Below are 25,734 nucleotides of genomic sequence, written 5' to 3'. Positions count from 1 at the left end.
AAAGGACAGTTAAGTAGTAAATAAGAAAAATGTTTCCCTCTGTACTGGCTGGCCTATCTTAACTGGATTGGGAAAACCTTGAAATAAGATTAATATGCCGTGTATGAGAAGAATTGAAATAGCTAAGACACTTTCGGGAGCCTACGTTGGGAAAGTTTTTTGCTAACTGCTTGGTTAGTGTGCAGCAATTATTTCCACCCATTACCCGATATTCTGCTGTTATTTTAGTTGTCCAGCAGAGGGTGCTACAGCTAAGTGAATCATGTTGAAATGAAAAAGACTTTAAAAAAAATAATTGTTTTGGTCTATCTGATATGCATATGACCCATAATGGGAACGTATGCAAAGAAAGAAGATGTTTTTGTTTAATTGGAATTAACCAGAACCAAAGTAAATCAAGTTGTACGAGCCTTTTTTTTTAACAATAATGATGTATATCCGATCAGTACATCTAGTTCAATCGTTACTACGCATGTGCAAAGATAGGCGCGTCGGTGTATGCGGAAGTACTAGATTTAAATCTTTGTCGAAGATGATTTTCCTAAAAACGAGATTACTGGTCAGTTTGGTTAATGCAAAGCATATATTTATCTGTAAGTGTGGGTAGTTCTTAACTGTTTATCGTCATGTTGACCGGCGATTTTTGTTTCTTTACGGAATCTCCTAGAATTGTAGGGATGTAATGTGTAGTTCATGACGGGAAGACCTAAACCAGAAACCGTGTTTAAGGTTTGCACAGCGCTTTTACACAAAACTTCTTTAAAGGAGGGGGTTAGTGTGATTAATACGTATTGACCCCGTTCACTTCAGCTAGTATTGTATCTTCATCTGACGTTGCAACCGTCACAGAAAACAGTTCCCCACGGAATGACGTCCCTGTCTCTGAACTGTACAACTCATACTTACCTGGCAGGGGAGATACCATGATCAAGAAGGTGGTTCACCCATGGCGAGGCCTAGTCATTGCACTCCGACTGGGCTGACCTATGCGAATTCCCCAAATGTGGGAATCTCGACTGCATAATTTGTGGTAGTGGGGGACTGCGTTCGCGCTCTCCCCTAATAACATGTCAAATAATAAATATATTGGAGACTCAAATGTGAGATAAAATATATAGTGTCCACTTAGAAATCCCCGTTACACCCACTTAAGTTAGACTGACTCGCAGTTCGTAATGCGTTTATGTGACAAAACTTAGATGATGAAAAGTAATCCTGTGTGAAAATGTTAAAATATCCAGAAATACGAAACACAGTTACGACAGATCACCCTTGATAACAGGGAAGTTATGGAAGTACTGAACTGTTTGTAAAAGAAAACAAAATGTTTATATCCTATTGTTAAATTTAGTTTGCACATTAGTCTGATGAAAAATGTTTTTGCATAAAAAACAGTGAATGAATGTACTGCGTGGTACAAGAAACGCAGAAGGAACCTCCGTTAAGGCTCATAATATCAATAGAGGCTTTGCAGTCAGCTCAGAGCCTTCTGTGACCACTGTGGCCCTATCAGTTGTTAAGTTTGTCACTGGACCGTTTAAAACCCATTTTATTCTCCTACAGAGAACTCTGATGCATGTTTAACATTTGCATCACGTTCCGACATACTTAATTGATGTTTTTATGCTGTAAATCTTGTCCGCGAGTTTATGCTCTCATTGGATCAGGGCGGACCACGTGACCGAGACGACCCAACACGCTGCCGTGTAAATCCATAGTTATTTTTAAAGTTATACATGATGTGCGTTTGTATGGTGTTTCAGTCTTAGACTGTTGAATTGTTTGTTTTCTGTTTTACGGATTTTTACTTAAACACAACATTCGCCGCCGCACCTCTGAGTGAGACGGACAGTGCGGAGAGTGTCGTCCTGATCTCTGAGAAATTGAGGGTATCGCTTCTCGGCCTTTTGGCTAAGATCAAGTGTAGTATCTGTTCTTATCAGTTTAATATCTGATACGTCCCCTACCCGGGGACCATATATTAAATTGATTTTTGGAACTGGGAGATGGAATAGGGGCTTGCTCCGTCCACTCCACGCATCGACCCGGTATTGCAGTACCTCCGGGAACGGTGCACCCCCTATATCTGTACAATGTAAGGTCAGTATTATTTGTATGTATTCTATATGATAGTAAATTGTGCTGTGCGGTTAACCTAAATCAATATAACTAATACCTTTTGATATACGTGGTTACTGCTTTATGTAAATTTTGCATCTGTGTGTGTAATAATTCATCTCAAGTGTCTTTCGTGCTCGGTCCAAAAGCAGGAGGTTGTAAAGTGGCGACAAATGCATGTCAGTTTTAAACTTGCTAGTAAATGTTGATCGAAGGCTTTGAGATATTTCAAGTAAATGTGTTGTTATATTTTTTCTTAAATATATATTTTATTATTATTATTATTATTATTATTTCTTTATTTCATATCTGTGCAGTTGAGTGTGTATGGGTGTGTATGTAGGAGTGTGCAATATTGGCATTTTTGGTCTTTAACGGTCGATTTGTTATTGAACGTTGCTTTGATGTAATGCTATAATAAGAAAATGCCAATAAACATATTGGGGGAAAAACTGTGATGTGTTAATTGTCCTTTCCACTTAAGATAAGAAATGGAAACATTTCTGCCTTGTATGTCTTTTGTCTGTCCTTGTTTTATCATTTTGTTTAAGCGTTATTGCAATGTAGTTGATTACGGGGCTTCTCATTCCCCCAAAGTGCATAATTTCTGCTATAGTCTTTTCCCAGCCTGCTAACCAGAAAACTATCAATATAAAGGCCTTTATGTGAATTAAATTCCTGTAACCTAAATTATTTGTCTTGCTGTAAGATGGTTAATATACAGTGTTGTTGACACTCCAGAGCAGTAGGTGGCAGTAGAAGAAATAATAGTTGCCCATCAACAATAAACAAAGAACCAGGAAGTGGTTGGTATGTGAGAAAGAAAAGTTCGATTTGTATGTTTTCATTCTTTCTTTGGGATTTTAAATGTAATTTAAGCAACCTTTGATTGAATTGTTATTAAGGGTTGGCTCTTTTGGACTCGCTCTTGGACTGCTATCCATTTATCTGAGGTAAAACATAAAACTGGTAACTTCAAGTTGGCTTTGATATGGAAATACAGCGTTTCCTGTTGGAATAATAACCACTATTTCTCTATTTAAATGTAAATATATACCTATTAGCTAGCCGTAGTATAAAACTATTTACTCTTTATTAAATTACAGTAGATTTTATAACCTCTACAGGCGCTGATTTTGACAACTTATAGTGTTAGCATTTAGCACCATCAGTCAGTGTGGTATGTCTGTGAATGACTTCTCATTCTCTGACATGTACAACTCATACTTACCTGGCAGGGGAGATACCATGATCAAGAAGGTGGTTCACCCATGGCGAGGCCTAGTCATTGCACTCCGACTGGGCTGACCTATGCGAATTCCCCAAATGTGGGAATCTCGACTGCATAATTTGTGGTAGTGGGGGACTGCGTTCGCGCTCTCCCCTGATAATATGTTAAAATTAAATATAACTTGGGAACAAGTATAAGGAGGAAGTTGAAGAGCTAAGGAATTCTTGTTCCATTCAATGAAGGTAGACCTTTGTGATCCGTTAGATGTGTTTGTGTCAAAACTTGACCAAAATGAAACCTGTGCGAATATGTCAAAATATTCATTAAGAGGCAAAACAAAGTTACGACAGCTCAGCTTTGAAAGCTGGAAAGTTCTACAAGTAAACTTTTGAAAATTGTAACATTGTTATTGTAAAAAGTGAATAAAATAATGTGTTTATATCCTATTGTTTAATTTAGTTTGCATATTAATCTGATTACGTTTCTGCATTAAAACAAATCAGTAAATTATGCACTGCGTGGTGCAGGAAAACAGGCTCATAAAAACAAGAGGTTCTGTAGTCAGCTTAGAGACATCTGAGACAACTGTGGTTCTTTTAGTTATTGCTGAATTAGTCACTTGACGGTTTAAAAGACGTTCCTACCTCCTACAGAGAGCTCTGATGCACGTTTAACATGTGCAAAATGTTCAGACATAGTTTATTGTTGTGTTTTTATGCTGCAGCTTTCTTTTTAACATGTCTGTAAATTAGATCTTTAGTTTCCACGTATTCATGCTCTCGTTGGATCAGAGCGGACCACGTGACCGAGACGACCCAACACGGCGCCTTGCTAATTCATCGTTTCATACAAAATTTCACATAATGTGCGTTTGTATTGTGTTTCAGTCTTAAACTTTTGAGTACTTTGTTTTCTGTTTTACGGATTGTCACTTAAATGCAACATTGACCGCCGGACCTCTCAGTGAGACGGATAGTGCAGAGAGAGTCTTCCTCATCTCTGACGTAGTTACGGTATCGCTTCTCGGCCTTTTGGCTAAGATCAAGTGTAGTATCTGTTCTTATCAGTTTAATATCTGATACGTCCCCTACCCGGGGACCATATATTAAATTGATTTTTGGAACTGGGAGATGGAATAGGGGCTTGCTCCGTCCACTCCACGCATCGACCCGGTATTGCAGTACCTTCGGGAACGGTGCACCCCCTTTACTTGTTCAATAACAATTAGTTGACTATTCAGAAATAATTATGAATTTAGATACTGTAAAAGTGCTCAAAGTGGTGTTATTGAGGTCGTAGTTATAGTAGCAAAATTCAGTAATATAATCTGCAAAAGTTCCACAGATTGTTTTTCAGTTGTGCGAGTTTGGTTAATTCGTGTTTGTATGAGTGAAACTGAAGTGTTTCCCTTTAATTAAAGGAGAGAGAATAATTCCAAGGAGGTGTGCCCAATCTGTTGACATCGAGGAAGGGTAAGCAGCGGAAAAGCCTTTACTTCATAATTTCCTTTTTAATGTACAGTTCATTGAACTTCTGATATCAACAGTGCAACTGTCTTTCTGATTGCATTTAACCTGTGGAGGTTTGTCAGGCTACACACTAAACTTAATGTAAAAAACTGTTGTTGCACTGAGTGAGCAAGTCTGTGGCCAGTACAAAAATAGCTCCCAGTCTGCTCCTATGAATAACAGCAGAACTGGCACTAGTAGGTTTAGTCAGATACACACCCCTACTTCAGCATGTAATTGGAAAATGTGTGTTTTTTATTCTTTCTTTACACCAAATGTGACATTAACAGCATATAAATTACTGCTACTATTACCTGATTCTAACAGAGTGTTTTAATTATGTCCAGAGCTGGCGTTAAAAGAAAATTATATTTAATATTCTTGTTTATATTACTGTGAAAAAGAGAACAGTGAGCTGTTTGAAAATCTTGTACATTATGCTTGTTAGTCTGCAAAGTAGCAAACACACACACAGCTACTTCACCTTGAGAGTCAGCTTTATTCCAAAATATTACATCAACTGAACTGAGAAGTTGACATTTCTTTTTGTGTTCCAGGGTCATGATATTTGTGTAGCTGATTTAATTTGTTATACACAAGAAGGATGAAGAGATGTGAGGCATCAATATAGAGCTACATTTTAGGTTTCAAAAATCAGATACTTAGAGGGATTGTTGAATGATTTCAAACCTTTTCTCGATCTGTCGGAGGTTTATATTGTGAACAACCTCCACAGATGTTACTGATGTTCTGTGTTGCTGGTAGTTTTTGCTGTGTGTGAATGAAAGGCCTGTAAATTCTTTCTTAAAACCGTGTAACAGTATTGTATGAGCTGTACCTACTCTGTACAGAATAATAATCTGCTTGTGTGTGTCTCCCTTGTCGTTCAGCAGGTTGAATTTCACAGAACATGACCTCTCCAGAGATCGCCTCTCTCTCCTGGGGCCACATGAAGGTGAAGGGATGCTCCTCCGGCTACAAGGACTGTAAGGTCTGGCCTGGAGGCAGCCGAGCCTGGGACTGGAGAGAGACTGGGACTGACGTGAGTCAAACCAGATCACTTAAGAATGGGACAACTGCAGCTCTAACAAAGATGACGGTGCTCACACATTAATGTGCTTTTCGCACTTCAGCATTACCCAGGAGTCCAACCCGCTGACCTGGAGGAGGTGCTGAAGAAAGGAGTCGACCTGCTGGTCATCGGCAGAGGCATGAATGAAGCTCTGCAGGTAAACGCCACTGTTGATTCAGGCTTTGAGAATTCACCTGCAATTTGAAGAATGTATTGAGAAATCCTACTGTACAATTAGGTGAAATTGGTTAAGGGGAATAAAGGTTTGCCTTTCAATCTCATGCCAAGATTTTTATGTGAACTTAGCATTTAAAAAATGGAGGAAAGTTAGCGTGACTCAAATCATAAAAGAAGAAGTTGTCTTTTTTCCCCCATGAATGTATTTTTCTCCCTTGTTTACGGGAACCAGATCTTGCATGAATGCTTTAGCTATGTCAGCACCAGTACAGTTTGAGTTGCATTTGACCCCAGTTTGAGCCGTGGTGGATGTAGTCAGCTAGAGTGAGTAACATTACAGTAGAAACATTTGTTCCAACACCCTGTAAGTTTCTTTGTGCCGTCGTCTCTGCTTCAGGTTCCTTCCACCACTCTGGACTTTGTGAAGCAGAAAGGAGTCGACGTCAGAGTCCTGCAGACAGAAAAGGCCGTTGCAGAATACAACAAACTGGTCGGCCAGGGTGCCAAGGTGGGTGGGGTCTTCCACTCCACCTGTTGATGACATCACCATCAAGTTGCTGCACCAACTGAGATAACCCTCACTAGATACAGCAGGGCAGCCTGTACGGCACCATTGCCCAGTCTCTGTTTTGCCAAATGCATAGCTGGCCAGCTCCTGCGTGATTAGAGAGCAATGATTTAAGGTCGAATCTTGAAGTGGGCAAAAACCTTAGCTGAGCTGTAGAAGAGGAGTTAATAGAAATCTATAATGAACTCAAAGAAAATCCTCCAACTGAAGAGGTCAAATCTGTCGACGCTGATTTGTTTATTTTAAGATTATATTAAAAGGTGCCTTAGAATGAATTTGATTTTTGGAGGACAATTTAGTGATAGTTGGCGGTGTTGATTAAAAGTTCTGAATGAACAGTACATATTCCATGAGGTGGAAATGTATTTCTGCTTGTTTGCTACACAAAATAAAATCAGAAGACGCATCATCTCCATCACGTTTGTCTTTATAAGAAACAATCGAAGAGTACAAAAATATTCACAGAAGAGTGCAACACCCAGAGTAACAAATACTCTTGTGCTTCCTACAACTTAATTTAATGCATGTCAATGACATTTGCTTGTCAATATTTTAATGAGAAAGCAAAATGGTTTCAAATTGTCTGTACACTTTTGAATTTAGACGATCAGTTACTGTGAAAGGAAATAAAAATATGCTCTAGCACAGGTAACACTAATAAACTTCACATGGCTGATAATGAGCTAGCATCCTTGTTCAAGACGAGAAAACAAAAACAAGCTGAGTTTCCTTAAGAGTTTTGTTAGCGGCGAGCAGGTTTGGGCATGATGTAAACTTTGACAGACTTGCTGAAGGGAATGGTTCCCTCGACGGCAGCCTCCGATGGCGGGAGGCTGTCACTGCTGTCGCTCCATCCAAGCTTGGAAGCCAATGAAGGGGAGGAGAGGGAGGCTGAGGAGGAGCTGTAGGCCAGGAGGAGACGCACCTCAATCTGAGACGGCTCTGAAGGAGAAAGACAAAGAAGGTGATAGTAATTAAAATAGTAATAGATAACACTGACAAAGGGAATGTCTCAAAGTTTGGGGTGTGTGACACAAATCCAGATAAAGTTCTATGATCCAACATTTACTACAACTATTAGCATAATTGGAAACACTATGATTCAAAGCCTATTTGAACTGATTCAGACAACTAATATTGGTTTCTTTTTAGCTCTTGGTCAGCATTGGGAGCTAACTTTAGTATTAACCTGAAACAGGTACAGTAGGTGACTTGGATATGGAGCTGCAGACATACAAGTTTAAGAATTTCAGTTCAATAAGTGGTCGTCGATGTTGCTGAATCTCGTACTCTTTGTATTTACACCTCTGTAAAGTAGAGTGATATGAAAACATTTGACTGACCTGTCCATGCGGTGTGAGAGAGGTAAACCTGTGTGATGAGTCTGTGTCTGTCAGGTCCAGGTTTTCTGAAGTCTCCAGGTTTAGGATGGATCACATGACTCTGTCCGTCTGGATACAGAACCTGCAGAGACAGAAGTCCTTAAATCCAGTGTTCAACTGTCTTATTTTCACTTTGGCCAAAGTAGCACAAAACGAAGTGTCCAAACAGAATCTGTTGCCTAAAATAACTGAGCAACAACAAACACGTTGGAATCACACTAAAAAGCAAAATGTTGCCCCCGAACTAATTCTGAAAAGCTCACCACAGTCTACACGGTCCTGTTAGAGACACTTATTCTGAACGATTAAAACCAGAGAGACGGTTATTTAGTTGTACAGACCTGCACTTTCACTGTGTTCTGAGGGTCCTGGACGTGCTCAAGTGTTGCATCAATGTCTAGTGCCACTACCAGGCCTGTCGTAAACCTCAGTGGGTTGTCAGACTCCCCCGTTGGCTCTATGACGGTGGCCGTCGCCCGATGGATCTATGAACCAGTAGAGAAACGTTGGGAAAAAACTCTCACACTCTGAGACTGTGTAATAACACCATGAAAGACTGTACAGGAGGTTCAGTGTTGGCTTAGTGTTGCATGTACTTGGTCATTACCTGTTCAGGCAGTCTGAGGTGCAGCAGGCCGCTCTGTCTCAGGGTTGTCTGGAGAATCTTCACCATCTCCACAGGTTTACAGGACGACAGCCGGGGCATCAGCTCCAAGAGCTTATCCACAAAACTGTCCTGGAGGTGAGGCAGCTCCGTCAGAAACAGCCTGAGGGTTAGAGAAAGCATGAAGAGAAAGTGAGAGGAGAAGATTCAGGGATATCGACAAACGATAATGCCCCACAAATTAAATCTCAAATGTCCAAATGAAAAGATAGAAAGGAACGACGGATAAAGATCTTACCTCTGAAAAGACTCAATGTCCTGCAAAAACTTCTCACAGCTGCTGATGAGGGGATCCAACCTGAAGAAAACAGATTAAATAAAAAACAGATGCATAAAGGTGCACATACAGTCTTGCATGTATATTTTGTGTGTGCATGTGTGTACTGACCCTTGCCTGGTGCGAGCTGTCAGGATGAGCTGCAGAGCTTTGGCCTGGAGGCGAACATGATGTATCGTGGCCACCTGCCTGCTTTCCAAACCGCTGTACAGGAACTCCAGTTTGTAGGTTTCTTCTAAGATCTACAAGGAAAACGAGACACGTGTAAACACACAGAAGTCACCCTGAGTGATTTCAACGGTGTGGTTATACCAACATGTGTGTGCTGACCTGCTGTGCTGCTGCTGTGGCCGTCACGTTTTGTTTGAGGCAGAGAGGGACGGCCATGTTCCACAGCTTGTCCTGCAGAGCCTGCAGAGGAAACAAAGGTAAGACACCCAGGTCCCTACTGTGAAAGCCACCATTCTGTTTTCTGAAAGTAACTCATTCAAATATCTTTACTCCCCAAATAGCCTGAAATATGACCCCGAATATTTGAGAAAACTATATATCCCTAAAGACTGCACAACCTGTCAAAGCGTAACAGACAAAATCACACCCTGACCTTCATGAGCAGCAGCTGGCAGCGCAGGTATGTAGCACAGAAATCGGCAGCTCCAGCCAGCTCTGTCTGCAGCTCGCCGAGCCGCCGCAGGTCTCTGACAGACAGACAGGAAGAAAGAAGAAGTTATTTTATTCATTCTGCTATCAGGCTGTAAAATGCTTACAGGAGTATTTGAAATATAGTCCAGCTCCTGCAAACTTGAGTAAACTCTTAGGTGATATTTGACTGCTGCTGTTGACTGTGTTTGATTTGGTTTTTGATTTATTGATGTGGTTTTGCAGGCTGTGAAACCAAATTGCCTTCTGGAATCATAAAAGTTATCTGAATCCTTCTGAATCTTCATCTGTCAACCAAAGAAGCTGATCTGTTTTTACTGTGTTACTTGATGTAAGCAACAAAAACAATCCAGCAAAATGATAGCTTCTATTCAGGAAGGAAGGACGAATGAAATAATGTCAGGGTTCCTGGGTGTGTACCGTATGGTGAAGTCCAGCAGGTCCTGGGCTCCCGGTGCTTCCAGGTTCTGGATGGTACTGACCCTGTTCAGACTTTGTTGAAGGAAGAGCTGAGCTGACTCCACAGAACCCGAACCACAACGCGAGTCCACCAAGTCCAGACCGGTGCCTGGCAGCTAGAAGACAGGAGAGACCTGTAACCAGCTGTTGATGTGACATGTTGTTCGGGCTTCTTTTCTTTCGCTGCTTTCTCTGGTTGTTTTTGTGACAACAGTAACTTGACATTAACCAGTGCCGTTGTTATATAGTTAATCATTTAAACCAAAGGTGGCAAGAAGGTCAAAGTTTTGCCAGTGGAACCTTTTATATTGTTTAGACAATTGTAATATGCAGATACTGTATTTCAGTTCTCACTCTTAGTGGCGGCACCAGGTGTGACAGGCTGTCTCTCAGGTAGGCGTAGTGTCTGAAGGTGTGGTCGGAGAACAGCGCCGGCATGGTGGGACACGACTTGGCAGCGTTGAAAACCAAAACCAGCACCGCGATGTCTGAGATCAACCAGAAGAGTCAAGAAAGAACAACAGAGTTCAAAGGTCCAGAGCAGCAGATACCAAACAGCTGTGGGTTGTTCTGCCTCTGAGATATTAACTGTAAAAAATCCTTTTACACACAATGAATGATATTGATATGTGAATAGAACAGGACAGCAAAGGTGGAGACTTCAACGCGTAGTTCAGTTGCTGCAGAATAAGGTTGTTGTGTCTCGTTTGTATCAATGTCGGCGTGCTTTTGGGAGATTTTCAGGTGTGTGAAGGATACAGGCCGGATCGTCCATGTCAGGCTCTGGTGTGTCAAAATATGGGTGTGTGCTGAGCAGTTCAGGAACCAACGGCAACACCAGTGTTGGGTGACGGGAACCCATAAACTTCAGGCACCTGAGGGGAATTAAAAAACAATACATAAAATACAAAATCAGTCTTTTCTCAGTGAAGAACCAAACAGCACCACATTCAGGGCTCTATTCTTCTATACCAACGTATGTAATGTACGCAATAACATATGCACAGAGTCTTACTTCCAGACAGAGTTGCGGTCGGTGGGATATTTGTTGAGGTTCTTCAGCAGCTCCAGCAGGGCCAGCTGGACGCACTCTTTAGTGGAGACGTTGGTGTAACAGATTAATTCATGCAGAGCTTCTCTGATGTCGCGAGACGAATCCTGGAGATCGACAGGGACTTCATCAATGTGTCATATATCAGGCTTGAACAATAAGTGTTGTCTAACTTATAAGAAAAGAGTGTGTGTGAGTGTGTTTGTGTGAGTACCTCCAGCACAGCCAGCACTGTGTCCAGCTGGTCCTCTCTGAGTGTTATATGGGTAGATATTTCTCTCAGCACATGGATGGACTGCAGCCTCACTTCCTCTATCTCGTCATTGAACATGTCAACCAGAAAGTCCAGACATTTTTCAGCAAAGCTGGCAGAAGACCGAGCCAGCTGGCACAACGCCTCCACCGCTGCAATACGGACCTCTGAGAGAATAAAGACAGACAAAACACCAGCAGTAAATGAGTAAAACACCTCCTAAGTAAAAGATAGAGGGGGACTTTAAAGCCTAAAAAATCATAACCACATCCAATCTGGCCATAAAAACATTTTGTTCAAATGATCCCAAAAAAAGAGGCCATACACTTAGTAATGTTTTAGTAATAAGGAAATGTGGCACCATGTTCCACATACCAAACATCTCGTCCTCCAGGCCGTGAACGAAGGCCCCACAGGCGCCCGAGGCGATGAGGTTGACAGTGTTTGTGTCTAGTTTCTCCTTGGGGGCGTCGTCCGCCCACTTCCTGCCAGAGGAGAACTCTCCTGAAGCAAACAGGTCCTTAGCTCGTTCGTGGGCTGTACGCTTCCTCTGGACACAGACAAAAAGAAAATGAACAGGAAGAAAAGAGTGCTGATTCAAATGATCAGATGAATTTCACTCGCAGGGTTTCAATTTAAACGAGATGTTATCTTGTGAACAAACTTGAATTACTCACTCTGAGATCCGACATCAGCTTCTTATCCAAAGTTTGCTCCAGAAAGTGAGGGCTGACCTGCAGCATCGAACCCTGACGCAAAAAAAGGTTCAACAAGTTTCACCTCTGAATGTTGTATTTGTCTAGATTTAAAGCCCTTTTCTAAAATGGAGATCCTGAAACTGCTGGCTTTATCTATGTGTAAAAAAATAAATGCTTTTTGTCATTCTGATGTACAGTAGGTATCAAACGTGCAAATGTTGTTATGGCTTTCTTCTACCTCTTTTAAAAAAAAAAAAATCTTTTGCCCCGTTCACAACGCGGTCGCGATTCATTCATTTTTTGGGAAAGTGACTCACTATCTGATTCAAACACGAGGCTGTCATGTTAAATGTTGTTAACGTTTACATAACCCCAACTTAAAAAGGTCACTACTGACAAACTGGTTTAAAATGAGTAGAAACATAAAACTGTGTAAACAACATTCTTTTTTGTTTGTGTTAAAATGTTTATGTCATCACCTGACGCCTTCACCCCGAGGCTTAAAACACAGATTTATAGGGATCATATTAACTTTCTGAATACAGCGTGTTCTCCTCCTTTACCAGTGTTTTGGTAGCCTGCACTCGGACCATCCAGGAGCCGTCGCTGACCATGTGACTGATCTTCCCAAATGCATCATCAACCAGTCTGATCTCCTCATTAGACGATGGGATGGGCACAATGCTGATTGGACAGAAAAGTGAACCACAAGTCAGGAAAGGCCTTTACAAACTGTAACAGCCAGTCAGTTGTTTGAAAGAAACGCAAAGCACAACTTTAGGTTACGTTAATCAGTCAAGTAAGAGGCTAATACACCAAATACAAAAATGACACCTCCTGTCAGAGCACTAGGGGCTGAGTACTTTGTAATGTTGTTAATCCAGAGAGAGGGGCTAAATCTACAGCTACACAGTCTTATCAGCATCTTCTCACCTCTCTGGGTACAGCTGGCTGAGCACCCAAACCATCTGCACAGCTGCAGAGCGGACCTGCTCATAATCATCCGACAGCAACCTGCAGGCCTGCAAGCACACGGAAATACTCATGTTTACACGTTTACTCCAAGTTTAGCTGCTATGACTACAACGACCAGACAATGGTTAACATCATTAAGAGGTCTGTGAATCCCTGGAACACATTTCTTAAGTTGTTTTTATAATTGCTTTGTCAATATTCTCCTACAGAGACATTTGCCCAGCACAGGCCTGGCATACACAGCAGCCACAGTAAAACTTTACACAACAATTAAACACAGAAGTCTAAGTATCCACTGTGAGGAAGATCTGTTCGCTCCAGGATTTCCATGGCCAGGTTTCAGGAAAGACAAACAAAGCTGTTACCTGTTCATAAATGATCTCGTGAATCTTCATTCCTCTCTCGTGCAACTGCAGCTGGAAGACAAACAGCAGAGCCCAGAATGAGCTGCATTGTCACAGATGAAAGGTGGACATTTTTTCCCTCTTTGCTGATTATAGTTGCATTGTGTGTAAAAATTCATAAGTGAGGCTCTAGTTAGGTTTTTTGTTGAGTGCACATGTCGTTGGTGTTCTACCATGGCTTTGAGCGCTGCAGTGCGGACTCTGGGTTCCTGGTCTCCAAAGTAGTCGCTGATGATACTCTGAACATCCCTCACTCCTCCTGACGCACCAAGAGGCATTATAAGTGACACAGTTCAACAATACCATAACAACCCATCCGACAACAAAGTTCTTAAATGTTTTATATTTATTCTTGTACAGTTCCATCCCAAATTTCCCCCCTGGGGATTAAAAAATAATTTCTGATTCTGATTAAAAACTCCTCAATCAATTCTGCCACAAAAACAAAAGTTAAAGTGTGAAAGGAAAAAATGGCCAAAAAAAACATGTTATTTAAAACTGTATTTTTGACATGAACCTCTCTGTATTTAAACTTTTTGAAGCATTGAGGACACATTATTCAGATACAGAATAGATATACGTTGTATATTAAAAGTTAGTAAAGTCGGAGTCATAATTCAGCCATCCTAATACACGAAGGCACAAACCTAATGATGTACCCAGTCCCTCGCTGTCTTTGGTCAGAGGAGTGTCCACCAAGCCAAGACATCCAAGGAGCTGCAGACACTTGTTCCTCACCCCGAAATATGTATCAGACAGGTGCTGAGAGGAGGAAAGAGACAAAACACAGAGGAGTGCTTAGTGGACGAAACCCTGTTGCATCTGTAAAGGAAATGTAAAGAGGAGTTCTGTTTATGGACTGTGCGTGTGTGTGTCACCTTGCAGGCCATCTCTATGAGCCGCTGTCTGATTGCAGGACTCTCAGGTAGTTGTGTACCAATGACCAGGAGAGTGTCAAACAGCTGGGCGAGGACCTGATGGGACTCTGGAGAGAAACCAAGAAACCCACAACATATTTTCTATACATTTTTGAGGTTTTTTTTAACAGGGGAAATGCTTTTATTATAATTTAATTCTATGTTAAAGTGTCAAAAAGTTCTTTGGCAGAGATTATTCTATAGATCTTGTTACAATTTCCACTGCTTTGTGTAAATAAGGAAGTATTTAAATCCAAGGATGAGACTGTGTAAATGTTCTTACTCTCATTGCTGAGTGTGTTGAGGGCGTCGTCTACGATGCAGTCCGGGCTGAAGCCCTGCGTTTTGGACAGCAGACCCAGCAGAGAGGCGATCTTCAGCCTCACTGAGTTATCTGTCTCCTTGGAGAGGACATCAGCAGCAGGAGGATTAGATTTGTTTTCTGTGCGACTTAGATTAGAGTGAACTAAATTAATGTAACTTTATTTATACATGTTCCTGGTTATGACCCATAGATGTTTACCTTGTAGTAGTGCTCCAGCAGGATCCTGACCACACCCTCCACGCTCTCTGCCTCCACAGGCTTACGTGCAAACTGCAGCAGGTACTGCAGGGCATCAGTTGAGTTGGTGGCCTTGCAGAGGTCAATGTGCAGAGCTGCAGACTTACTGGGTTTGGACAGACGCAGCTTCTTAGCCGGAGCTTCTTCATGGGGAATCTGTCAGCATACAACACAGGGAACAGATAAATACTTTCTACAGAGAACATCTGCGAATCTCATCTCCCCTCATGGTTCAGCATTACTCTGTTACTTATGAACATTTAAACCAACATGCAGATGTTTATCTACCAACAACCATATATTTATAAATGTTAAGAGTCTAAACATTTCACTGCTATATAATGGTTCCTTGAAAAAAATGCTACTATAGAAATATGTCCTAATTTGACATTTTTCCTCAGTGTAGGTGCAAAAATAACATGACACAATTACAAGTACATTTGATGGCTAAGTGTTGAAGCAAGAAGACATAATGAAAAATTATGACCAATTTTTAAGCATACAATAATATTCAGATATTCAAGATATACACGTGCACAGGTGAATCAATTGGGGATGGATATATGAACAGTATTGTTTTGGAAAAGAGAAACGTTTAAATTTAACACTTAAATGTGTGAGATGCGCCTGTCAAAGCAGAATGTGTAACAACAAACCACTAAATATACTGCAAGAACTTTACGAGCCATATAAACAATTTAAAATGTATTAACACTCGCGTTGTGAAGAATGATATTTCCACTTAACTTAGCTTACATTTGACAACTTTGATATGTCTGCAGGAGTACATCAATTTAATTTGGCTGCATAAACGAAAGCCAGCAGTCCAAATTAGATTTATAGTAATCACAAAAGCTTTTATTTAGTTCAAAAATCACAGAGATGATCTGCTGCGTTGCGTTTTGACAGTGATCGGCTGTCTGTGTTTGGGTAACGTTAGTTAGCATTAGCAAACAGGCTAGTTAGCGTTATAGCAAAGTGTCTAAACTTTCCTCTGTTATGAGTCCACAAAGAGCAGCGACAAGAACGTTTCATGTGCTCACCTGTACAACTTTGGAAAATTCCTCATAAACTCGCTTTTTCAAGTGTGCTGCCATATTCACGGAAAGATTTCCAACCTTCCCTATTCATCAACAGCAACATGAAACTGACCCTTTACACTTTCCGTAGCTACGGCTCAGAAATTGAAACGCGTTTTGTAAACTGTGCTTTCTCTGACGTACTCGCTAATCAAATTACTAATGTATAAATATATGACAACATGCCAGCAATATGCAGTCAAGTAGCCTCTTAAATAATTATCTATTTAATTTAGAGGGATTTATAGGATATGTTCACACTTCGCAATTCTGTAAATGAAGCCTGTGGATTTTGTCCTCTGTCGTAGCCTGGTGAAATAGTTTAGGAAGGAAACTCTTTGCAGTCAGTTGGCAAAGGAGAAAGTATTCTATTATTATTATTATTATTTATGCACATATAACTTCGATCGACCAATGGGCATGTTTAAAGTGTTTTAAAACGTGAACATATAGTTTTTAATTCCAACTCCAGGTTACTTAAGGAAGGCAGATTACAGTCAGTTTTAAAGATAGAATAGAAACACAGATATAATCCAGATATCTCGTCTAATGTCTATTTGACAATGAGTAAATTTTGCTAGTAGCCTTCTTCAAAACAACCATTTACTTGACTTAAAACATCTGCTGAACTTAATAAACCTAGTGTGTTTTTAACATTTTGTCTTTATTTAAAAATACTTTTTTTGCTGTCATCATTTATTAAACTAGTTACTGTTTTCCCAATTAAATGATATTTTAGATTAAGTTTATTAAAGACATAAAATAGTGAAAAATGTCAATTCCAGGTTCCCACAGTCCAAAGACACGTTTTCAGAGGTTATGTTTTGTACAATAAATAATCCAAAACCAAAAGATATTCGCAATTATGTAAACAGAGAAAAGCAAAAAGTCCTAACACTGGAGAAGCTGCAACCAGAGATTAAAGTGTTTTAGCAGGACAATATGAATTAAACAATTAATAAATTACCAAAATAGTACTGCTCGATTTTCCTTTAATTTACTGTTCCATGCCTTATAAGTCTGTATCACTATGTAATGCAGCAGATCATTTACTGTATATTAAACCCTAAAACACATTTGTATGTGTTTTAGGGTTCATTCAGGGAGAAAACTCAAGGCACACTTTTAGAGATTAAGAGATACAGAAAAAGTAAACCTACCACAAAAAAATGTATATACTTGATTTATTTTAGATATTGTCACACATTTATATTCTTTAACTGAACATATTTCGAAGTAATCAAAAGTAATCTTACATCTTCATAAAGTTCACAGTTTAGGTTATACGTTTTAATGAATAAACTCATAATACTGTTGCTTTCTTACAACAACACAGTTATTGTTTAAACTTGCCCTATGAAAAGCTGAAACTATCAGATGATTTTATTGATAGAAGTGGCTTTGACGACCTTACTGTGGGATTATCTCTTTATTTGTTTTCACCCACTGTTCACAGTTCAGCCGATGCTGTTTGGAACCACTATTAACAAAAATACAAGTGTAAGTAAATAGGAGGAGAACAATTTCTTTTTATAGTCGTCATACAAAGTCTTAATAAAAATAAAAAACATTATCCAACCAAACAAACACAGTTTATACTTAAATATATTGGTTTGTTTGTTTGTTTGTTTGTTCTTTACAAATTGTAACTGCCAGCACTTCTGCTGCGTGCATTGTCTGGACTTTGTATTGGATGTCATGATATTCAGATTGCATTACTTTTTAAAGTTTTATTTATAAAGCACAAAATATAAAATAACGTACTTTTCATTTGTATTATTTACAGAGGCCAAACAGTTCAACAATGCGCGGGCACCTGGTGACAGCAGGGAGGGAAAACTTATTTTCAACAGGCAGAAACCACAAGCAGAACGCGCCTCAGGCCTGGGACTGATACATTTCTTAGTGACCTTTTATAATAAATTACACACAGAAGGGAAGCTGTTTGCTGCCAAAAAGCAAAAACATCACATTTTCGAACAATTGACATGTGATTGACAGACATGTTTACGTTACGTTAGTTAAATCTCATAACTTGTTTTGCATTTTATTCTTTCCCCTCTCTCTTTTTCTGTTCAGTCTATTCCGGTCTCTCCTTCTGCTCTGTCATTGCCATCGCTGCCCTGCACCAATACTCTCTTACTTTCAGCCCCACCACCAACCCGGCATCCACCTGCAGGCTCCGAATAGGGGGTTTAAGATATTATCTCATCACTCCTCAATTTCTGCATGTAAAATAAATCTGCAAGGAGTGATGAGTTTCGGAGCCTGGACGCCAAACAAAAGCTATGTTCTGCTGCTGCAATAAACATGTCAAACTATAACAACGTGAGTTGTCTGACTGATCTGCATTTTAAGTTCTATCAAATAGACCAACTGAATTAGTTTCCTGACAAATGTTATGACCAATATAATATGCTGGAGTTTGTTTCTCATGTGTTTACCTTGTAGTTTAATAGTGACCCAAAGTTATTAAGTTACATTTTTTATCTTTTTTCTTTTAGAGTGAAAATAAAACACAAAATTTGTTCTGCTTTCGCAGTAAGACTTTCCCTCACAGAAATCTAGTCTGTCACCTGACAATGCCAAAACACATTGTACTGTTGTTAGCTATAATTCATGTTTAAATGTGAAAATGGAGCTTTTTTTTAAATGTAACATACATCCAGGGGATTTGGGGATTGAAAGTGGGACAGAAACAGTGATCAGCAGTCACTAAAACTCATACAGCTCGATGTCAGCCGCAGATTTCTTGGCCCACTTTCTGTCTCCTCTCCACGTGAAGAATCCCACTATGATCACCATGACGGGAAGAGCCACACAGAGCACAATGCGGCTGATGGGCAGCTGGTTTGAACAATCACTGCAGGCTGAAGTAATATTCTGGGCAGTGGAAGAATCGCCAAACAAAATGGTGGGTTTAAAGTCCAGAAACACCGGATGGGTGTTTTGTGTGCTGTTCACCTGACACCTGAACCTCCTGTTGTTGTCGTCCCTCTGGAGGTTTGTGACTATCAGAGCGCTGATGCAGCGATTTAAACTAATCAGCTTGTACCTGTAAGGAAGGCAGATCATAAGAGAAACATTACAAATCTGTCTCTCATCAGAACCTAATATTTCATTCATTTTGTCTTTGGACGTTTCTTTGTAGTCGGATATTAATGAATAAGTGGGGACATTCTTTCTTATTGTCAACAAATACCATTAAATTTCCCACATCAACAAGGAATTCATTCTCACAAGGAATGTTTGTTTAACCAGAACCTGAAAAACATTTTTCTTTTCATATGTTTGACCTCAGAGCTCCATTGTTGACACACTATTTCACTTGGAGACATGATCCTTTATTATCACGATCAACTTATTGTAATTCATTTTAAATCAGTCCCACAGACACCATCCTGCTGCCCCAAATACTTTCTAGAGCACCAACTGTGGATTTATCCGCACCTGAAAATTGTCCCCAAAAATGAATATTTCCTCATGTTTGAGTAACTTCTGCTAAAAACAGTGGCAAGCTGTTAAGAAATATTAGATCTTAAAAAAAAGATTTATATATCTGTAAATCATTTTTAAAGATTTGAATATTCATAAATGGACATTGGTCTGAGTGCTTTAGACTGGAAGTTGGACACCATTGCATACACATATAGGGTAAATACAGGTGAGGAAAACATATAAGATTAATATTTATCCTTTGTAAGTAACAATTTAGACCCGTTAAGTCCAGATGTTCATGTCTTTGTTTTCTGTCTGTTTTTATTACTTTAAAACAAGACAAACATTTTTTTAGTTTGGAAATTAAATGAATTTTAAATGAATATATCAAATACATTTAGTTTCTTCAATTGATTATTTTTTTAAAGTCAATTTTTCGTTGCTGTCAGCAATAAAACTACCATTCTGAAATGTCAAATAGTCACAATAGAGCCGCATGGAACCATAAAGAAAATAAGATAAGATAATCCTCTATTGATCCCCAGGGGGAAAATTCAGGAAAATACTACATTTATAAATGTGTGGCTGTATTATTTTAATATTTTCATAGGTTTTTTTTCTTTATCTAAATTTCTGAGAGCAACTTTGCCATTTTAAAATACCTACTTAGATATGTACAGTATGTTTGAAATACACAGTTGTACATGTCATCATGCACATTGCATTATTTGATCGATATTAACAGCATACAGAAACACTGTACATGTACATTTTGTATGTTTTTATATACTTGTACCTATTTTTTCTTGTGTACGTAAAACTGCTGTCCACTATTTACCTTTAGATTTTCAGATTTGTTGTTTCTGTGGGGGCAATGACACAAGTGGGGCCAATTCCAAGTTTGTGTATGTGTACCAGTAAGGTTGTTTATGATCATATATTTTTGAATACAAGGGAATCTTCTCAAAGGTCTAACTTTACCACCACACGGTTTAAAGAAAGCAGCAACTGAACAGATAAAAACCTTCTGTCGCTGGGCAGATTAGCTCCATCTCCAGCCGTCCAGCTGAGTTGGAACACGCTGGAATACGACTTGCAGCTTCCAGCATCAAAGTAAGTGAAGAGGACGCAGCTCAGGTTGAGGTTTCCTCCAGGCCGCAGCTCAGTGATGGGGGAAGAAGAAGCGATGGAGAGGAGGGAGAGGTAAACGTTGGTAGTGGCTTTTCCATCCTGCAGGCAGACGTAGGAGCCGGCGTCCCCTGGCCTGAGGTCTCGCAGGATGAGAGAGCAGTTGGATAAGATGGATATGGTTTTATCTGAGTCCGGCCTCACCTTCCCCTGGGTGACCTCCTCGGTGTACCGCACCCCCCCACCTTTGAAGAAGAAGGTCCAGGAGATCCTGGAGCAGTCTGGGGACACCAGGTTAATACAGGGCAGGAGGGCTTTTCCTCCTACTTTGCTGTATGCAAACACTGCCTCTTTTTCACACCACGCACCTGGAAACACAAATATGAAGAAGTAAAGCAATGTTTCAAAGTAAACTACATATATGACTGAAGAATCGTATATTGAGCTTAACCTTATATAATCAATAAGAAACTCATGACAAGGACTTTTCATACCCTGGTAGGTTTTTCTTGTGTTTGTATAACTTTAATCAAAATCTCCCTAAACCTCTTGGAAACATAAAGTGTCTACAGTCGTAAAAATGACTGCAAGAGAACCAAAAACCTGGTCAAAACATCTGGAACAGAAAAAAACAATCCACTGGTGGCGTGTAACTGAGAACATTAACTCAAGTACTGCGCTTAATTCTTCTCAGATTTTTATTCTGACCCTCTGAGGATTTATATCCTGACCCTAATGTTGGGAACCACCGCACTGAACTATAAAATGTCTAAGGTAGTTTAAACTTGCTCCAGTAATCTAAACATGTCATACATTTTGGACATTTGCCTGCAGAGCCAATACTATATGTTGGTACTTTTACTTAGATGGGAGCATTTTTACACTTTTATATTGGTTACTTTTTTTAAGTAAAGTATCTTATTACTTCTTCCAAATCCAAGTAAGGTAAAATAAAGTAAATAAAATAAACGGTACCTGTTAGAAGCAGACAGGTGAGCAGCAGAACTCTGATCAGGTTCTTCACGTGCTTCATGTCTCTGTGTTTTCAGCTCTTCAGCAGCTCCGTCTGTCTCTCTGCGGCTGTTCTGCTCTTTCTAGAACGCTGTCTACATTTCCTGTTCCATGAAGTGAACAGGACTCACACCTCAGCTTTCATATTCACTGTCATTCGGTGCACAATGATTTAACATTATGTATATATTTGTTTTATTATAATTAGATCACTATCATGTCTTGCAAGAATTCAGAGTAGACCATGATGAGACCTGCAATTTTTAATTTACTGTTTCATGATTTCAGAAATATGAAATCAGCTGACAAAGCATTCACCCAGATTGATCCTTTACACTGCTGTCACTTTGTTATGAAAGTTGATAGTTCTCCTTGTAAACACATTGATAAATAAAACGAGCTCCACTCACCAGTTTTCTGCAGAACTTTCAGCAGCATCTCATGATGATAAGCTGATGAATGCAACCAAAAGCACTGGAAAAAGCTCGTAAGTGGTCCTTTAGGTAAGTTAATTCTGTCAACACACTGTTAGTCTGGGTTCATTCACATAGGGAGAAATATTCTGATGCTTCTGCTATGTTTGCATTGTATCAAAAATCCTGCTGCGTTCAATTGATTTTAAAGACGGAAAACTAAGGAAAATTAAACTAAAGCCAACTTGTTTTATTATAAAGGAATGTATGACACTCATCTTATGATATCCATGGAAGTGAAACGGGAACTTAAACAGACTAAAGTAAACTCAGCATGCAGACACATTTTGGAAATGTTAAAACATGTTCTTTTCTGTTAACATGTTTTTTCCCCACTAAATACCACTTTGTGTTTAATAACTGCGCTTGATTGACCGCTGTTGCATGTAATTCCCAATCTCTGTATGGTCGACCCTAATAAAGGCATAAATATTTACATTATTGGAAAAAACAAAAAACTCCAGTGTCAGTCTGAGTGAATACATTAAAACTCAGGGCCTGCTGAGGATGTGAGGTCACAATTTTCTATAAAGTGATAAAAGGTGTGAACTGTTTGCAACATCTCTTCATCTGCCATCTGGGGGTTTCAAGAGGAAGTTCGATTGTGACACATTGTGGTGAAGGTCGCTTGTCCACACCTGCCGTTTCTTCGTAGAAAGAAAGGAAACTCGCTTTGGCCTAAATTTTCGACCTCATCATTCATGTTCAGTTTGTTTCTTAATTTAAAGGCTCTGATGTTTTCTGTCACAGTTAATGAGTCGCTCAGCAGCTGACCGTGAAAAACTACTGACATGGTTTTCAGTCGGTCTCAGTGTCCCATTCAAATGACATAAATACAGTTGCAGAGACTTTCTGTGTCAGCATTTAGATAAACACATCACACTTATTGTAACTTAGTTGTATCATCCTGTTTTTGAACGTGTAATCAGACTCTCCACTCACTGTCACTCAAACAGCCGGTAGGTTTGTTACCTTACAGACACCTTGATAGACACGAGTAAGGTTTGCTCTCATCACTGGCCTCTCTGCTGCAGGATAGTAGGAATCTATTGTTGTTTTTCACACTCTGATCACACAGGAAGTTGTCTGACATTAAAACACGCTGCTTGGTAGAAACCTTGCCCGGCTCTGTGGTGAACAGTGAGGCTACTGCTCCACTTTCTGCTGAAAAGCTTGTTCAGCCCTTTTTGCTTTATGATCTTCTTCATTCTTTTCATCTGTGTCGTGGACTTCCCAGTGTTGTCTGTGTGACACAGTATTTTCCTCAGTACTTGGACTTCCCCTGATAGAATTCATACAGGAACATAGACCTGTGAATTATTTCACACCCAACTGATTTACAGGAAGAAGGCTCAAAAACGCCTGCATCACATCACTAAAATGAATACAATGTTTGGCTATAAAGATGACTGACAGTGTCAACACAATATAAACAGAACACCTCCACAATAGTACTATTTTTTTGCAATGCAATTGATTTGTAGTGCATAATATTGTCTAGGTCTTCAATCCTACAGTGCAGAAAAGTAACCTGATGAAACAACCTGCTTCTAAACTTTGTGAGTGTGTGAAGTTGTTTTTTATTACAATTAAGCAACACTAAAACATGACGTCACTGACATTACACAGGTTATGAATCAATAATACCTTTTATGGGCACCTTAAGTTATACATTTATTATATACAGATCCTTTACTGACCCCTTGTGTCTAAAATGTTCAAAATCAAGACTCCCTTTTTTGGTGAACACACATTCAGCAAGACTAAGAATAAATATTGAGCTGCGTCTCTTCGTCTTTTTTTAACAAATGAAATCAAAATGCTGTCTGTTACTTTTAAAAACAGTATGTACAGGTGTTACTTGATTAAAAACGGAAAAAGCTGCCCTCTCATCACCACCAGGTGAACGTGACTTTGTGGAAGAAGTCGTAGCTCTTGGACATGAAGCTCTTCTCCATGACGTGCGGCTGGATGCTCACGTTGTAGCCCTGACTCTCGATGTCCATCTTTACACAGTCCAGCAGGTCTTTGACGGACGGGACAGCCTTCCAGGGTCCGAAAGTCACCACCGACTCCTTATCCGCTTCCAGGCTGTTGATGGCGTTGTCATAGAGACCAAAATCCTCCTCCGTTCGCAGTATACAGATCATGATGGTGGACTTCCGGGTGGCAATGGCCTCGGCTCTGGCGATTCGAATCAGCACCTGAAAGAAATGTTACAAGTTACATCCATGGCTCCACAGACAGCTGAGTCAGCTCATTTCACTTGATTATAGCCCATAATAAGTCCCACTGTGATTATTAAACTGACAATCTCGAAGATTTCAGTTTTGTTTTCTTGGGCGCCACCTAATGGTGCCAAACCTAAACCTTTTCATTGATTTTTCCTCTCAGAAAGAGTTTAACTCAAACTACATCAGCACATAGAAATAAGTAAAAGATGTTGTGGTGCTGGAAACTTCGCATGTGATTTCCATAAACATTGAAGTAGAAAAACACGACGAGAGCTGAATAACAAAGCTGGAGACAGCTATTAATTCATGGGTCACAGTGTCCTGTAAATGTATTACACTTTAGTATATCTGACCTCGATGTTTTCTTTGTAGTGTGGGACTCTGGAGAGGAACTGCTGCCTCGCCACCAGCTCTCCAAACAGCCGAGGAGTTTCCTCCAGACGTTTGATCAGAGGTTTGACGTTGTAGTACACTGCCTCCCTGTGAACCTGCAGAAACACACAACACAAGATTTCTTTTGAGCACGTTACGTATTTAAACGTATCAGTCTGAAATAATATCAAACTTCAGGACTCAGACCTCCTGGATATTGTCCGTCGGCAGCCAGTCTGATCTCAGGAACTCCAGCACAGCTCCGAAGTGCGATCCATTGCGGTCGATGAAGTAACGTCCCTGTGCGTCGGTGCGTTGTTTGGGCTGTCCGCTGAACAGCTCAGCCAGCTTGGAGTCGGGGTGTTTCCTGAGCGTGCTCAGAGAGGTGCTGAACAGGTGACCCCCAACATTTAAATGCACTACTGCAGAGTGCTGAGGAGAAAGATACTTATTATAATGTATTTCAACCTTATGAAACTCCTGTCTCATTTTTATTGCCTGTCTGGATGAAAGTTGAGCACTGCTTTGTAGACAGTTTCTCGCTCTCTCTGTCACACACACACACACACACACACACACACACACACACACACACACACACACACACACACACACTGTGTACTCAGTAGGAAGGGCAACACATAGATAAGACCACATGCCTCTGCCGTCTGTCACTAAACCTGTCAGTTATTCCTGAAACACCTGATCACAGCAGATTTACAGTCAGTCATTATTATCAATTTCTGATTTTCAAAATGTGTCCAACAACAACCTGTAAAACACACAAACATTACAGTCACATTTTCTCACGGGTAGTTAGTTTTTTTAAAGGCTAGTGAAAGCGTCCCTGCTGTATTTGTGGTCCAGTTTTTCCTATATAGGATCACAATAGGCAGATCATTACTGACAAATTCATTATCTTACTTTAACATCAATAAAACTAGCCAGAACAGCATCAAACCTGTACTTGCATCTCCACAAATCTCTTACCAAATCATTATTATAAATTCGGCTTACCTTTAA

General features: G+C 40.0%; 3 protein-coding genes and 4 non-coding genes across 7 annotated transcripts; 5 read left to right on the top strand and 2 right to left on the bottom strand.

Annotated features, from left to right (window-relative positions):
• The first annotated feature begins 898 nt into the window (after nt 1-898).
• On the top strand, nt 899-1,062 carry LOC138597559 (U1 spliceosomal RNA). The gene has a single exon (XR_011308621.1). It is a non-coding gene; the product is annotated as a U1 spliceosomal RNA (small nuclear RNA).
• Nucleotides 1,063-1,891: 829 nt separating this feature from the next.
• LOC138597554 (U2 spliceosomal RNA) lies at nt 1,892-2,082 on the top strand. The gene has a single exon (XR_011308616.1). It is a non-coding gene; the product is annotated as a U2 spliceosomal RNA (small nuclear RNA).
• Nucleotides 2,083-2,938: 856 nt separating this feature from the next.
• On the top strand, nt 2,939-7,083 carry aamdc (adipogenesis associated, Mth938 domain containing). Its single transcript, XM_069668910.1, has 5 exons — nt 2,939-3,071; nt 4,770-4,821; nt 5,748-5,899; nt 5,991-6,086; nt 6,504-7,083. The coding sequence occupies exons 3-5, from the start codon at nt 5,768-5,770 to the stop codon at nt 6,642-6,644; spliced, it is 369 nt and encodes a 122-aa protein (XP_069525011.1). The 5' UTR covers nt 2,939-3,071; nt 4,770-4,821; nt 5,748-5,767; the 3' UTR covers nt 6,645-7,083.
• LOC138597566 (U1 spliceosomal RNA) lies at nt 3,342-3,505 on the top strand. The gene has a single exon (XR_011308628.1). It is a non-coding gene; the product is annotated as a U1 spliceosomal RNA (small nuclear RNA).
• On the top strand, nt 4,365-4,555 carry LOC138597557 (U2 spliceosomal RNA). Its single transcript, XR_011308619.1, has one exon. It is a non-coding gene; the product is annotated as a U2 spliceosomal RNA (small nuclear RNA).
• Nucleotides 7,084-7,085: 2 nt separating the features above from the next.
• ints4 (integrator complex subunit 4) lies at nt 7,086-16,122 on the bottom strand. The gene is made up of 24 exons (XM_069668909.1): nt 16,020-16,122; nt 14,938-15,132; nt 14,698-14,815; nt 14,376-14,482; nt 14,145-14,259; nt 13,671-13,756; nt 13,459-13,509; nt 13,052-13,140; nt 12,682-12,802; nt 12,098-12,169; nt 11,796-11,970; nt 11,382-11,587; nt 11,132-11,274; nt 10,876-10,991; nt 10,471-10,604; nt 10,078-10,232; nt 9,602-9,695; nt 9,328-9,408; nt 9,109-9,239; nt 8,959-9,018; nt 8,664-8,823; nt 8,398-8,541; nt 8,018-8,138; nt 7,086-7,616 (listed from the first exon to the last, which is right to left on the bottom strand). Exons 1-24 carry the CDS (start codon nt 16,071-16,073, stop codon nt 7,417-7,419), a joined length of 2,928 nt encoding a protein of 975 aa, XP_069525010.1. The 5' UTR covers nt 16,074-16,122; the 3' UTR covers nt 7,086-7,416.
• A 7,599-nt stretch (nt 16,123-23,721) lies between these two features.
• kctd14 (potassium channel tetramerization domain containing 14) lies at nt 23,722-25,689 on the bottom strand. Its single transcript, XM_069668948.1, has 3 exons — nt 24,919-25,689; nt 24,693-24,827; nt 23,722-24,309 (listed from the first exon to the last, which is right to left on the bottom strand). Exons 1-3 carry the CDS (start codon nt 25,366-25,368, stop codon nt 23,998-24,000), a joined length of 897 nt encoding a protein of 298 aa, XP_069525049.1. The 5' UTR covers nt 25,369-25,689; the 3' UTR covers nt 23,722-23,997.
• Nucleotides 25,690-25,734: the final 45 nt, after the last annotated feature.

The sequence above is a fragment of the Semicossyphus pulcher genome, unplaced genomic scaffold, assembly GCF_022749685.1.
Source record: "Semicossyphus pulcher isolate SPU_LCO1_2020_fin unplaced genomic scaffold, fSemPul1.0.p SCAF_19, whole genome shotgun sequence".
Classification (NCBI taxonomy): domain Eukaryota; kingdom Metazoa; phylum Chordata; class Actinopteri; order Labriformes; family Labridae; genus Semicossyphus; species Semicossyphus pulcher.
This window is presented reverse-complemented; position numbering and strand designations above follow the sequence as displayed.

What these genes read in the sequence shown, in the direction of transcription:
- ints4 (XM_069668909.1), bottom strand. Translation starts at nt 16,073, where the DNA reads ATGGCAGCACACTTGAAAAAGCGAGTTTATGAGGAATTTTCCAAAGTT. An exon ending in CAACACACTCAGCAATGAGA is followed by an intron (nt 14,483 to 14,697) that starts GTAAGAACATTT and finishes GTTTCTCTCCAG; the next exon opens with AGTCCCATCAGGTCCTCGCC. An exon ending in ACGAGATCATTTATGAACAG is followed by an intron (nt 13,141 to 13,458) that starts GTAACAGCTTTG and finishes GTGTGCTTGCAG; the next exon opens with GCCTGCAGGTTGCTGTCGGA.
- kctd14 (XM_069668948.1), bottom strand. Translation starts at nt 25,368, where the DNA reads ATGTGGTCTTATCTATGTGTTGCCCTTCCTACTGAGTACACAGTGTGT. An exon ending in CGACGGACAATATCCAGGAG is followed by an intron (nt 24,828 to 24,918) that starts GTCTGAGTCCTG and finishes GTGTTTCTGCAG; the next exon opens with GTTCACAGGGAGGCAGTGTA. An exon ending in ACTACAAAGAAAACATCGAG is followed by an intron (nt 24,310 to 24,692) that starts GTCAGATATACT and finishes CATTTCTTTCAG; the next exon opens with GTGCTGATTCGAATCGCCAG.
- aamdc (XM_069668910.1), top strand. Translation starts at nt 5,768, where the DNA reads ATGACCTCTCCAGAGATCGCCTCTCTCTCCTGGGGCCACATGAAGGTG. An exon ending in GGAGAGAGACTGGGACTGAC is followed by an intron (nt 5,900 to 5,990) that starts GTGAGTCAAACC and finishes TTCGCACTTCAG; the next exon opens with CATTACCCAGGAGTCCAACC. An exon ending in GCATGAATGAAGCTCTGCAG is followed by an intron (nt 6,087 to 6,503) that starts GTAAACGCCACT and finishes TCTCTGCTTCAG; the next exon opens with GTTCCTTCCACCACTCTGGA.